Source organism: Bos indicus, chromosome 13, assembly GCF_029378745.1.
Source record: "Bos indicus isolate NIAB-ARS_2022 breed Sahiwal x Tharparkar chromosome 13, NIAB-ARS_B.indTharparkar_mat_pri_1.0, whole genome shotgun sequence".
In the NCBI taxonomy this organism is placed as follows: domain Eukaryota; kingdom Metazoa; phylum Chordata; class Mammalia; order Artiodactyla; family Bovidae; genus Bos; species Bos indicus.
This window is the reverse complement of record NC_091772.1, coordinates 63228390-63241688: the sequence shown is the minus strand read 5'-3', so window position 1 is coordinate 63241688 and position 13299 is coordinate 63228390. Positions and strand designations below refer to the sequence as shown.

The 13299-nt window shown below is 49.9% G+C and overlaps 1 protein-coding gene across 4 annotated transcripts in view; it reads right to left on the bottom strand.

The window, feature by feature from the left end:
• ZNF341 (zinc finger protein 341) overlaps positions 1 to 13299 on the bottom strand; it is a 40049-nt gene continuing 26750 nt past the window's right edge. For all 4 annotated transcript variants that reach the window (XM_019972278.2, XM_070801519.1, XM_070801521.1 and 1 more), the window contains 6 exons: positions 11204 to 11412; positions 6728 to 6824; positions 5016 to 5148; positions 3260 to 3371; positions 2952 to 3022; positions 1 to 1222 (listed from right to left, as the gene is read on the bottom strand). In XM_019972278.2, coding sequence (XP_019827837.2) covers positions 693 to 1222; positions 2952 to 3022; positions 3260 to 3371; positions 5016 to 5148; positions 6728 to 6824; positions 11204 to 11412 — 1152 coding nt within the window. In that variant the 3' untranslated portion in view covers positions 1 to 692. The remainder of the gene's footprint in view (positions 1223 to 2951; positions 3023 to 3259; positions 3372 to 5015; positions 5149 to 6727; positions 6825 to 11203; positions 11413 to 13299) is intronic.

Genomic DNA, 13299 nt, shown 5'->3' with positions numbered 1-13299 from the left:
TCACTTTTGATAAAAAAACATTTATTGAGCACTTGTTCAGTGCTGAGCACTATGCCAAATTCTTTGCACACTTCATCATACTGGATCCTGATGACAGCCCTATGAGGTAGTACTGTCATAAGCCCCATTGTACAGACACGGAATGTGGGGCTCGGAGAGGGGAAGTGACTTACCCAAGGTCACACAGCAAGTAAGTGTCAGTGCTTGGATCTGAAGCCAGATCTGGCTGATAGCTCCACTCTAACCATGACACTCGAGTGCCTCCTACATGCCTACATTACAGAGTCATCTGGGGATGCTGGGAGGAACTGCATGTGAAAAGGTTCACCAGATAAGGGCTCTAACCATCTCAGGCCTCAGCAGCTTAGTTAGAGGCTGCCCCTTGGCAGCCTAGAGGAAGGGTGGATGGGACGGCCCCGTCTTCCCTCTTAGGCAGCCCGACCACCAGCCTGGACCAGCCAGACCCTGGGCCGCTCAGGCTCAGCTGCCTCGGATCCCAGAATGGTGCAGGGCTTCCCAGCAGGACAGGGGACACAGAGAGGCGGCCTTGGGCCGGGGTTTACAGATGATGTTCCAAAAGGACTTTGACCAATGGCTCACTTCCACTGGGAAGGCTCTCTGGTCTGCTCCCAGTGGCTCTGGACCTAAAGATGAGCATCAGGCAGGACGCAGGAGCAAACATCATGGGCCCGTCACTCCGAGGCCTGGATGTAGACAGGCACAGCGAGCATGGCACACGAGCCCTCAGCCCCTGCCTGCAGCTCTGCCAGCGCCAGGTTGGAGCCCAGGCCCTCGGCATGCCCAGGCACTACCAGTTCAGGTTCGCCCCCCACCGTACCCCCCACTACGATAGACAGCACGGCATCTGGCTCTGAGAAGGGCGGCTTGCCTGGGGCGGCCTCGGGCATGGGCCCGGCCCCTGTGTCCTTCAGCTCCTCCAGCCCGAGCGGGTCAGGCAGGGGGGTCACCACCTTGTGCCCACCGCTGCTGCCGCTGCGGGGGGCTGCCCGCCTCCGGGGGGGCCGCCGGGCTTGCAGGTCCTTGTCCTTTTGGGGGCCGAGGCGGCAGCGGTGGTCCTTGAGGTATTTGTGGCGGGAAAAGCCCTTGGCGCAGCCAGCGCAGCGGAACTTGTAGTTGCCCGTGTGGGCACGCTGGTGCTCAGCGAGGTGGGCGCGGCGGCTGAAGGACTTACTGCACAGGGCGCACTTGTGGAGCTTCATGCCTGGGGAGAGAGGGGAAGGCCGTGAGAGGCGCCCAGACTCTTCACCCTGCACGGCTGCCTCGGCACTTGGGAGTAAAACCCGGTTTCTCAGCTTGCCCTGTGAGCAGGGGTGTGACCTGGGCCCTGCTCCCACCAGTTGTAGCTCCCACCTTCCCCCCGCCACTTCTCCTGTGCTAGCCTCCTGCCTCTGAGCCTCTCCGTGTGCTCTTTCCCTCTGCCGGAACAGCAAGCTCAGCCCCCACACTGAGGCTGACTTTGCCAGGTCGCCATCATCTCTCCCCTCTCTGGCTGGCCTGCCTCACCCTGGCCCCCTCACACCACTCACTCCCCACAGAGCACCTAGAGAGGTCTTGGTAAAACTCCTCCACGACACTCCCCTGCTCCAGACCCTCCAGTGATTCCTCAAGTTTCCCACGGAGCTGCGTGTGGCTGACCAGCCCCTTCTCCTCTCAGCCCCTTCCGCTCCTCTCACTTGCTCTCTGAGCTCTAGGCCCCCTGCCCACCGTTCCTCATCTCAAACACTCCCCAGTCTCTTCCCTGCCTCAAGGCTTCACCCCTGCTGCTCCCTCACCCTGGAAGCCATTTCCTGGCTCTTTTCATCTCTCAGACTCAGCTTTTCTGTCACCTCCTCCAAGAAGTCCTCCCTGACACCCACTTCTTTTATTCTCTACCCTCTCACTCTGCTTATTTCCATCTTTGAACTCAGCATATTTTAGTGTAATATACTTATCTGTTTGCTGTTCATTTTTTATCTCTGCCACTAAATACTAAGCTTCCCAGGAGAGTGGGGTGTGGCTCTGCCTGGCTCCCTCATGGTACCCCCAGTGCCTGACACGTGGTAGATTCTCAGCTATTACTCACTGGGTCAATCACTGGTGCCTCCATGGCCACTGCGAAGTCAACTCCATCCCACACACAGCTTGTGCCACAGCCCCCTCAGTTTCCCTAGAATGCCGGCTCAGAGAGGGGGCAGAAACTTGCCTGAGGTCACCCAGCAGGACAGTGGTAATGCCAAGAATCCAACCTAGCCTCTTTGTCTCTAAATCCTCAATCTACTCTCCCAGATTTCAAACTAGATCCTTTCTGGAAACCAGTGGCTGTTCATCAGGGGTGACTTTACTACCCAGGGATTTCTTGGCTTGTCCCCTGGAGGCAGAAATGCTGCTAAACAATCTACAGTGCCCAGGGCAGATATCCACGACAAAGAATTATTCAAAAGAGCAATAGTGCTGACACTGAGAAACTGTGTTCCAGAGCAAATGGTACATGGATGTGGGAAGCCAGCCAAGCTGCTCCAGGGCAGCAGCAATCTTATGGGGAGCTCCGTGGAGCCCCTTGGAAACTGAGGAGTGACGTGAAGACCCCTACTCCACATCCCAGCTGCCCTTCTCTGCTGAGGGGACCAAGGAACCCGTCTGGCCTTATCTTGGACCCACTGAGAATCGGATCTCCCTCCCACATGACCCCATCTCTATCACAGTGGGTGCTTCTCTGATAAACAGTCATCTCATGAGTCAGCTCCCTTCTCCACCTGGAGGCTGTGGCTGACTCACCTCTGTGCACCCTGAGGACCCAAACGTAGGCGGGGCTCATGGGAGCAAGAGTCTGCTGGCTAGAAGGTGTCAGGCAGGGATACTAAGTCTCATGAGACATGCCCGCTCTTTCCAGGGTCCTGCCCAGGGCGCTCGAGCTGAACCAGACTTTCCCAGCAGGTGCAGGAGCAACTTACCGGAGTGAGAGAGGATATGAGCCTTCAGCTTGTCTGGCCGATTGAACTCCTTACTGCAGCCCGTGTGTGTCCTAGAACCCAAAACACTGGTCAGGGGAGCGCGCTAAGCCCAGGCCTCTCTTGTTGGCCACTCTGCTAGCCCTCATCTACCCTGGGGGCTGGGCAGGGAAGCAGGGCGGGAAGTGAGGCAGCCAGGCAGGACCCGGGACAGGACAAAAGGTGAGTGGGCCTCGCGCCCTCAGCCCCGGGCCCCTTCCACCCCACAGCTGGTAAACCTGCCCCTCCTACCCAGGGTTGTCTCTACTCACGAGAAGGGGCATTTGTATTTCTTGAATGGCTCATGGATCAACATGTGTCTCTTCAGTTTGTCCTTACGGTTGAATGCAGACTCGCACACTGAGCATTTGTAGGGCTTCTCACCTGCAGGAGGAAACCCCGTTGGGGGGACCCAGGGTGCCCTGAGAGGGAGTCTGAATTTGGGGCACAGGGGTCCCCACCAGATGGCAGCAACTCCTTTAGAGAGGTGGCCTGGGGAAGACCTCTCTCTCCTTCCTCAGGACTTTGCTTTGCCAAGGAGACGAGGGGGCTGCTTCAGTTAGGAGGGGCAGGAAAGGCCTCTCCGATGAGACAACACCTGAGGTGAGCCCTGAGGTGGTGAAGGAGTGAGCCTGGCAGACACTGGGAGTGAGTCCAGGCAGGAGGAGAGGCAGGGTGCGGGGTGTGTCTGAGGAACAAAGTGGAAGGAGCACGGAAGGGAACATGAGGCAGAAGAGGAAGTCAAGGCAGCTAGGCCCGACAGGGAGGGCCTGAAAGCCAAGGTTTCTACTCTGAGCCGAATGAGAAGCCACAGCGGGGCCGAGCGGAGGAGGGCCAGGATCTGATCGCGGTAGGAGAGCAGACTGAGGGCGGTGTGGGCTCAGGCAGGAAGGAGGCTGGTACAAGAAATGGGAAGTGGCCAAGCACAGGTGATGCTGAGAAAGCAGAACCGGCAGCCCTTGCCAATGGACTGGCTGTGGGGCAGCAGAGGAAGAGAGTCAAGGATGAGCCTGAGGCACGGGTGACAAGGCGGACGGTCCTGACGTTTACTGAAATGGGGTCCGACGGGAAGGGAGAAAGTGAAAAATGAAAGTTGCTCAGTCGTGTCCAACTCTTTGTGACCCCATGGACTTCTCCAGGCCAGAATACTGGAGTGGGGTAGCCTTTTCCCTTCTCCAGGGGATCTTCCCAACCCAGAGATCGAACCCAGGTCTCCTGCATTGCACGCGGGTTCTTTACCAGCTGAGTCACAAGGGAAGCCCACAGGAGGGGACGATTACATCTTATCTGACTGAATCCTCACAACAAACCATAAGGTAAGTCCTTGATCAGAAAACTGAGGTTCATGGTGTACACTCAGTGTTTGGGGGAACTAAGATTCCATAGCTCAGCAGTATGGCCCACTTGAGTCACCCCAAATCATCTGCTGCAGATTTCATGGGTGGGGCTGGTGGGGGTGGGGCATGGAGAGCAGCTCTCATCTGACAGGGGTCGGGGGTCACAACCTACCCTTTGGAAAAGGTCTATGATTGGGCTGTTTTATTTCCTGCCATTATTTCCTCTCTGTCCTCCTCTCTAAGATGAATAAGTACTTTTGAAAAATGCCAATCCAATGACTGAGGTAATTTTGATCATTACAACGGAACGGTCTGTAGTCATTAAAAAGGTTAAGGTGTGGGAAGGAATTCTGTATCGAGAACAGCGGGCCCAGTCCCAGGGGCTCAGAGTGGTCTCAAGGGGATGATTCCTAGAGGCAGAGCCAGGAGTCCCTCCACCAGCCTCCATAGGCTCGTCTCTACTACAGTGTTGGTGGGAACCTCTTGTTCCCTTGAGATGGCAGATGGGTAGGGGGCCAGGAAGGAGATGGGGTGGGGAATGAAGAGAAGGAAGGGGTTGGGCAGGAGGATGCTGAGGAAGCAGGCTGAAGGAGCTGGGAAGGAAGGCCAGAGGGGGATGGAAAGGGGAGCTGAAAAGGTGTCTAGGGGAGGGAGTTGGGGATTGGGAAGTTGCCGGGGGGCGGGTACCCACCTGAGTGGATGTGAGCATGCAGTTTGAGGTAGTGCTCCCGCCGGAAGAACTTCTTGCACACCTGGCACTTGAACCTGCCCCCGCTGCCGTGGGTGGGCAGATGACGCCGCAGGTACCGTTCACAAGGAAATACCTGGCAGGACAAAGGAGTCGGCGTCAGGTCTGACTCACCACTCGCACCACATTATGAGCTCAAGGGGCCCCTCATTACCAGCTCTTATGGAAACACCATTCTTTCTGCCCACTAGGGGTCAAGGCTCACAGGGCCCAGCTTAGTCATTAGAAGCTCATGGCTCCCACTACTCACCCATAAGACCAGTCAAGACAGGCTGGCTCAGCTTCTGCCCACACTGTTGTTTCTACCCAGAGAGACTTTCTCTCTTAGCAGGACAAACTCCTACTCAACCTTTAAGACCCAACTCAGGTCACTGCTTCCATGAAGCCCTCCGTGACTTCTCAATGCCACACACTCAATGCCTCGAAAGTCCACCCACACTTTTAAAGTTAGCATCTAACCTATTTGAATAACAGCTCTTTGCTCACACAAGATCTCCCAGAGGGCAGAGAGGAGCTCTCATTTCCCAGCACAGGGCCTGAGTTAAATGACTGACAAGCAGGGGAATGAATGAAGAAATGAACACGTAACTGAAGAAATAAATGGAAAGGTAAAAAAAAGCCAGAAAACACGGAAGCCAAATTCTTCTTCCTCCCCAGGCATAGGAAGGGTACTCATTCATTTTTTCATTCATCTGATACAGATTCGTGGTCAAGGACACAGACCTAACTACTTACTCACTCCATTATCTCCTAGCTGGATGATCTTTCAGTGCCTTAGTTTCCCTGTCTGTAAAATAGTATGCCAGCCTCCTAGGGTTAAATGAGTCAGTTTCAGATAGAATGCTCAGAACCACATCTGGCACAGGGTTCTTGCTAATTCATGATACCTTTTATTCAGACCACAAATTCCAAATCCCCAAATTAGGCTGTAAAATTAGAAACATGTACAATGAGGCCGAAGTGAAACCAGGACTGTCTGTCCTGGGAAATCTGCCATGAAAGGTGGTAAGAAAATGAGAAGAACAAAGAAACCAGTTAGACACACCAGGGGGTGCAATCAGCAAAATCCAGACTTCAGGCAACTCCACAGGACCAAAGGCCCAGCTTCTTCAACAAACACATTTAAAGAAAAAAAAAAAGAGCACTGATGGGGCAATCTGTAGATTAATAGAAACTTTGGTCGGATCAGTCAATCACAGTATATGGACCTGATTCAAACAAACTCGACAAAAATTATGTTTTGGGGAAAAGTGAAAAATGGAACCCTGACTGGATTTTTGATGGGTGTGAAGGGCTTTAGTGAGAGATTCCAGATCCACTGTAAAAAAGGAACTCGTAATAACCAGGATAATAAGATGTCAGGAAGTTGAAGGCTGCTGTTTGCATGCTGGGCCTGGGCCCAGGAGAGTCCTCACTCCACAGCCTGGCCGGCCCGCCTGGCCCCAGTAGCAACCCCGGGCCAGCCAGGGTGGGTGACCAACTGGTAAGACAGGCCAGGTAGAGCTCTCACTCCTCAAGAAGAAGTGCTATCTGCAGAGACAACCCCAAGCTTGGCCTGCACGTGCTGAGGCAGGAGAGGAGGAGACAGTGGGGTCTTCGCTCCACCACCTCTTGCCCCCTACTTTCATCTCGCCAGAAAGGGCAGGGGTCCCCACCTTTTGGCAGTGCGGGCAGGGGAAGTTGTGAGTGGCGGTCTGCAGGTGATGGTCCAGCGCTTCAGGTGTGGAGTACTTGTTGACGCATTTGACACACCTAAAAGGGGAGGAGCAGAGAGGTGAGAGAGCTTGCACGGGGCTGGAGGTAACCAGCCACACCCCTCCTCCACCATCACTGGTTAACATACCCGCAAAACAGCAGTTTCAGGCCACAAGCCACACTAAAGAAAAGACCCCACTGTCTTCCCACCACGAAAACATTGGCCAGCAAATGGGCCCATTTACAGTGCAGTACCAATGAGCAAAGCTAGAGGCAGGTGGGCAATTCACGCTAAAAACGGAACTGTGGGCCCTGCCATCTGTACACCAGGGTCATGGTGGGAAACCCACAGGCAGGCTGCACCTGTGGTGGGTCCAGGGGACTCCCCCTCGGGCCACGGCCTGAAAACCACAAGCTAAATGCCTGCAGATGGCAAGAAAGAAGGAAGGGGTGGGGTGGGAGCCGTGCTACCAGGAGGGCAGAGACTTTGTGAGCTGGTGGGAGAAAGATGGGAATGGCTCAGGCTCTGGTGGCAGGAGGCACAGGTTTGCTGGGGAGGCAGTTTCGCAAGACCATTAAAATGAAAGCTCCCTGCCAGAAATGCCACCCTAACTAAGTCATGCAAGGTAACACGCCCAGCAATAGGGCAAACCCATGTCATGTGTCTCCTGATACAATGTGCTGAGAAAGACACAACGTCGCTTCGTGATGCTCCTGCCAAAAGTGTCGATCCTGGACCAACCCTGAGGTCAAATCAGACAAATCCAAACTGAGCACATTCTACAAAATACCTGGCTTCTACTCTCTCAAAATATTAAGGTCATAAAGACAAAGACAGAAAGACTGTTTCAGCAAAAAGGGGACTGAAGAGACAAGGACAACCGAATGCAACGTGTGATCCTGGATTGGACCCTGGGACCAGAAAAAAGTTTTTTTTTTTTTTTTTTAAAGTTTTTTCTTCATCTATAAAAGATGCTATTGGAACCATTGGAAATTTCTGCATAAGGTCTATAAATGCGATAATAGAATTGTATTGATTTAACTTCCTGATTTTGATAACTACACTATGCTTTTATGGAAGAGGTTATCCTTGTTTTTAGAAAATACACATGAAAGAGAAAAGGTATGGAGCATGGTGTCTGCAAATTATTCTCAAAAAGCTCAGAAAGTGATACAGCCAGTGTGGTTAGTATTATAATACCTGGGAAATGTGGGTGAAGGATATGTATGGGAATTCTTTGTACTAGTCATATAACTTTCTTAGAAGTCTGAGATTATGTCGAAGTAAGGGTTTTTTTTAATATTATTTATTTGGCCGCAAAAGGTCTTAGTCGCAGCATGCGGGATCTCTAGTTATGGCATATAGGATCTAGTTCCCTGACCAAGGATTGGAGCCCTTGCATTGGGAGCTTGGACTTTGAGCCACTGGAACACCAGGGAAGTCCCTCAAAGTAAGTTTAAAAGAAACACTTCGTGAAAGTGATTGCCTGTGGGATGCGGAAGTAGGTCAGGATGGATAGGGAATTCCTTTTCATTCTATGCACTTCTGTAGTTTTAAAATACTGCATTGTATGCACATAAATTTATTTTTTCAGGTAGTAATTAATCTTTTGTAAACCCTTCTTTGATCTCTGACCTGCAAAATTACTTCTAGGAACTTATTTACAAATGAGCAAAGATACAGGTCCAAAGTTGTTCCCTGTAATGTTGTTTATAATAATGACAAACTGGAAATAACCCAATTAACCTGTAGTACGGGACATGTTAAATAAATTACAGCCTATCCATGTATAATGGAATGCTAATGTCTCCTCTCTGAGCCTCAATGTCCTCATCTTTGCAATGGGGAGAATACCACAGCTATGGGCTGAACTAGGTTCCTCCAAAATCCATATGGTGAAGCCCTGATCCCCAGTGTAATGGTATTTGCAGATGGAGCCTCTGGGAGGTGCTTAGGTCTAGCTGAGATCATGAGAGTGGGAGCCTCCAGATGAGATTAGTGCCCTTATAAGAAAAGAGCAGGGACTTCCTTGATGGTCCAGTGGTTAAGAATCTGCCTTCCAACGCGGGGAATGTGGGTTCAGTCCCTGGTCAGGGAACTAAGATCCCACATGCTGAGGGGTAACTAAGCCCACGCCCTGCAACTACTGAGCCCCCGTGCTCTGGAGCCCACCTGCCACAGCTAGAGAGAGGTCCACGCCACTAGAGAGAGGCCTACATGGCACCATGAAGAACCCTCAAGCTGCAACAGAAGATTCTGATGCCACAACCAGGACCCACTGCAGCTAAAGAAGGAAAGAAAGAAAACAAAAGACCAGAGAGAAAGGGCACCCTCTCTCTCTCATGTGTCTATAATATTTTGTTACAGCCACCTGAACTGACTGATGCCACCTACCTCCCAGGAAGGCAGGACTCAATGTCACTAAGTCAGGTCAAGCCACCTTGCAGGTAACTCACTTCTTTTTACTTGGCATCTCGCTCCAGAGAGCCACACAGCTACAGGGACTCCTAGAAATTCCACAGATTGGAAGGGCAAAAGCAAATGCTCTCTACAAATGGGAATTATGCACCGTTATCCAGAAATCACCCCTTAGCTGGTCAGAGTTCACCTGGCTTTCCTGCCCCTGGGGTCCCATTTCCCAATCTCTCCCAGGGTTGGATGCCCTTTACCCCACTTCTTGAGCCCAGTTCCCCTGCCAGCTTCTCAAAGCTCCTGTGGCTTCTACAAGATCCTCAGGCCCCGGCCCCCACTTTCTCTCCCAGGCCCCATCTAAACATCTCCTCCTACTTCCATTCTATAGAACAGTTATTCTAAACCACTTGCTATTTTATTTCCCATCTTTACAGTTGCAAACTCCTACTCATCCTTCAAAACCCAGTTCAGATATCATTGCTCCTGGGATCCTGTCCCTTGCCCTACTTCTCACCGTGGGTATATATGTCTATGACAGCATTTTATCACAGCATATAGTAAGAATATATACACTCCTGTCTCCCTAAGCAGTCCATGCATTCTAGACTCAAAGTCTGTATTTACTTATTTCTGAACCCCAGAAGCCTCCCCCAAGAGCTAGAGGTGGGACAGGGTTGGGGTGGGGGGCATGCATTAACAGAGGTCATCAGCCAACTCCCTGCAGATACAAGTCTGAACAGAGAAGCAAAACCATTCTAACATGAAAATATTCACTAATGAACTGGAAGTCCCTGGACAAAAACTCCTATTTTTTTTTTCCCCCACTAATACCTATCCCCATGTGCTAGATTTTGTGAGGCAGCTGCTCCCAAATGACATAAGGCTAATGCACAGCAAAATGAATGGAGAGCAACAGTGAGGGGTTCCTCCAAGTCATGGAAGTGATGCTGGACAATACCATCAGCAAATGGGATTCTGGAGGAGGAGCCAGAAAGCTCTTGAGGAAGGGAAACTCTACAAGGATGAACACAGGCTCAGTAGCTCCAACAAGAATGACAAGGACAATTACATGATCAATGGATCCAAAGAGAATGATCGGAAGTTCTAAGGACTAAAAGCATATGGCAAAACAGAGGGAGCCCTTCATCATTTCTGCTAAAGGGACCTTCTTTATGACTGAAACAGAAGACTACAGCCATGTAAAGGGTTGTCAGAAAAATTACCCCCAATAAAATACACATTTAATTCATTCCTTGTCCCATTCTAAGAATCAGCATATAGCTCCAACTTTAACCTAAATTTTATAATTATAAAACATACCAATCTTATTTTTATGATTTTTGCTTTCAAATACACACTTGTGCATTTTTTCATTTAAGAATCGATGTAGCATTTCCCTGACGGTCTTGTGGTTAAGAATCCATCTGCCAATGAATGCAAGGACTCAGGTTCACTTCTTGGTCCAGGAAGATCCCACATGCCGTGGGACACTAAGCCCATGAGCCACGACTATTGAAGCCCACACCCCAGAGCCCATGCTCTGCAACAAGAAAAACCACCACAATGAGAAGCCTGAACACCACAACTAGAGAGTAGCCCCCGTTTGCCACAACTAGAGAAAGCCTGTGCTCAGCAACCAAGACCAGGTGCAGCCAAAAAAAAAATCAGTGTACTGTTCTACATGTAATCTAAATTGTGTAGATTATCAGACAAAATACTATTTTCATAATATTTTACTTTAGGGAAAAACAAATCTTTTTTCCACTATGAACAAGGAAAAATTGGCTTCCCTTTTTTAAGATTTTATTTTTTTAGGTTGCATGTCTGCCAAGTTGAAGAATGATACAAGGAGGGCCCACCTTTTCTCCCCCCTCAGTGCCAAGGCACAGAACCCACTCCCCCAGGCTGGGCCCTGAAGCCTCAGATTCCCCTTTGAGATGTCCCACTGGACCTGAGCAGTTGGAACCACCAAGGGAATGGACCCCTGGGCTTCCTGCGGGGAGAGGGAAGGGGGATCATGTACTTGTAGACGGCGCTGTCCTTCTTGGGGCTGTTCTGTGACAGGAGGCTGTGCGAGTACTGATGCACGCCCAGGTCGTACAGCGAGGGGAAGTCCTTGCCACAGAGGTGGCAGCGGTAGCTCAGCTCCTCCTGGTGGCTCTTGATGTGCTCCAGGAACGTGTCCAGCTTCGGGAAGGTCTGCGCACAGCTCTTGACCACACATTTGTACACCTTGGGGGAAGAGGCAGGGCAGGTGAGGGCAGGCTGGAGAGCCGCCTCCACTGTGGTCCCCTGCCCTGCGGTATCCACCTCCAACACTGCTCATAGAAGACTCAACTGCTGTTCCCCTGCTCCCCTGCTGCGGGAGCCCTGGATTTATATTATTTTTTCTTCATTCATTTATTTTTAATTGAAGGATAATTACAATATTGTGTTGGCTTCTACCATACATATTATTTTTTTTTAATTTAGTTATTGTTTAACTGGAGCATAATTGCTACAATGCTGTGTTCATTTCTGCTGTACAACAATGTGAATCGGCTATACGTATGTCAACCACAAATTGGCACTTGCCACGGGCACTTGCCATCTACTTCTAATAAGGATTAAATCATGTGCTGCTACAGCTGACCCACCCCCTGAAAGGAGTTCAGGGTGGAAAGCAGAAATGAGGCACTTTATGCTCGAGGAAAAACTAGTAGGACAGTCTTCAGGTATTTTTAGGAGCTGATTTTATGAGCCTAATTCTTGTATCTCCCTATATCTAGAAAAGCACTAAAATCCTTCATGGTGATGACTATTCCTCGTGACTAGCAAAAGCTTCACAAGCCTAGCAGAAACCTTCTGGGAAAAAATATGTGCTTGACTGCATGTACTCTCTCTTCACCAAAATCTCATATATACCGACCTTTCCCTCCCTGCCTCTTTGGAGCAGTTTCTCAAAGCTATGTGAGGTGCTGCCTCCCGGACTGCCCTCGTTTTGCCCCTAATAAAACTTAACTCTCAAACTGTGCATTTCTTTTTAAGTCATCATGTATATATCCATGTGTTCCCTCCCTCTTAAGCCTCCCTCCCACCCCACCCCCATACCCCTAAGTCACCACAGAGCACCGAGCTGAGCTCCCTGTGCTTCCCACTAGCTGTCTATTTCACACACGGCAGCATATACATGTCAGTGCTACCTTCTCGATTTGTCCTACCCTCCTCTTCCCCTGCTGTGTCTACAAGCCCGTTCTCTACATTTGCGTCTATATTCTGCCCTGCAAATAAGTTCATCTGCACCATTTTTCTAGATTCCAAGAAACACAAATTAAAACCACAATGAAGTACCACTTCACACTGGTCAGAATGGCTATCATCAAAAAAATATACAAACAAATTCTGGAAAAGGTGTGGAGAAAAGGGAACCCTCTTATACTGTATGTACTGGGCATATTTAAGAAAAATTATCCAAAACTTGGAATGATAACATCTTGAAAAGATGTGAAAAGATGGCATCCCATCCTTTCAATGTTATGCGAGAATGGTGGCTCTCCAACTAGAGCCTGCATCACAGTAGCAGACTGGCCACTTCCAGGGAATCTGACGCAGCAGGTCTGGGTGGCCTGAATACATGCATTCCTGCCAAGCACCCAGGTGACACTGAAGCTACTGGGCTGGGGACCTCACTTTGAGAAGTGCTGTCTGGCAAGCAGTTAGGTGAAGACAGTTAAGCTGCTAAGGGTCACCTCACTCTCTGGGTGATGTCACTTGTTTTGACTGTTTATTACTGATCAGAACCTAGACTCTCTAAAGCTAAATGTTAACTTGAAAACTGATCCAATGTAAATTATTTTTGTCATGTAGAAAAGATAACTCCAGAGGGTTTTTTTTTTTTTAAACTCCAGAGGTTTTATTGCCCTGAAGGACATAAACCAGATTTGTATCTAACTTAGTAATTTATTTCAGGATTCCTTTTTTTTACTGACACAGTTACACAGAGATATAGGTATTAGTGTTCCGCACCATCTTTTGACCGGCTTTGTCATTTTTCCAGTTCCGCCATTAATGAATTAAGCAAAATTCTGATTCAAGTTCACTAAGTTATTTGTATGAAAGATATGCTTTTAACATTTTAAA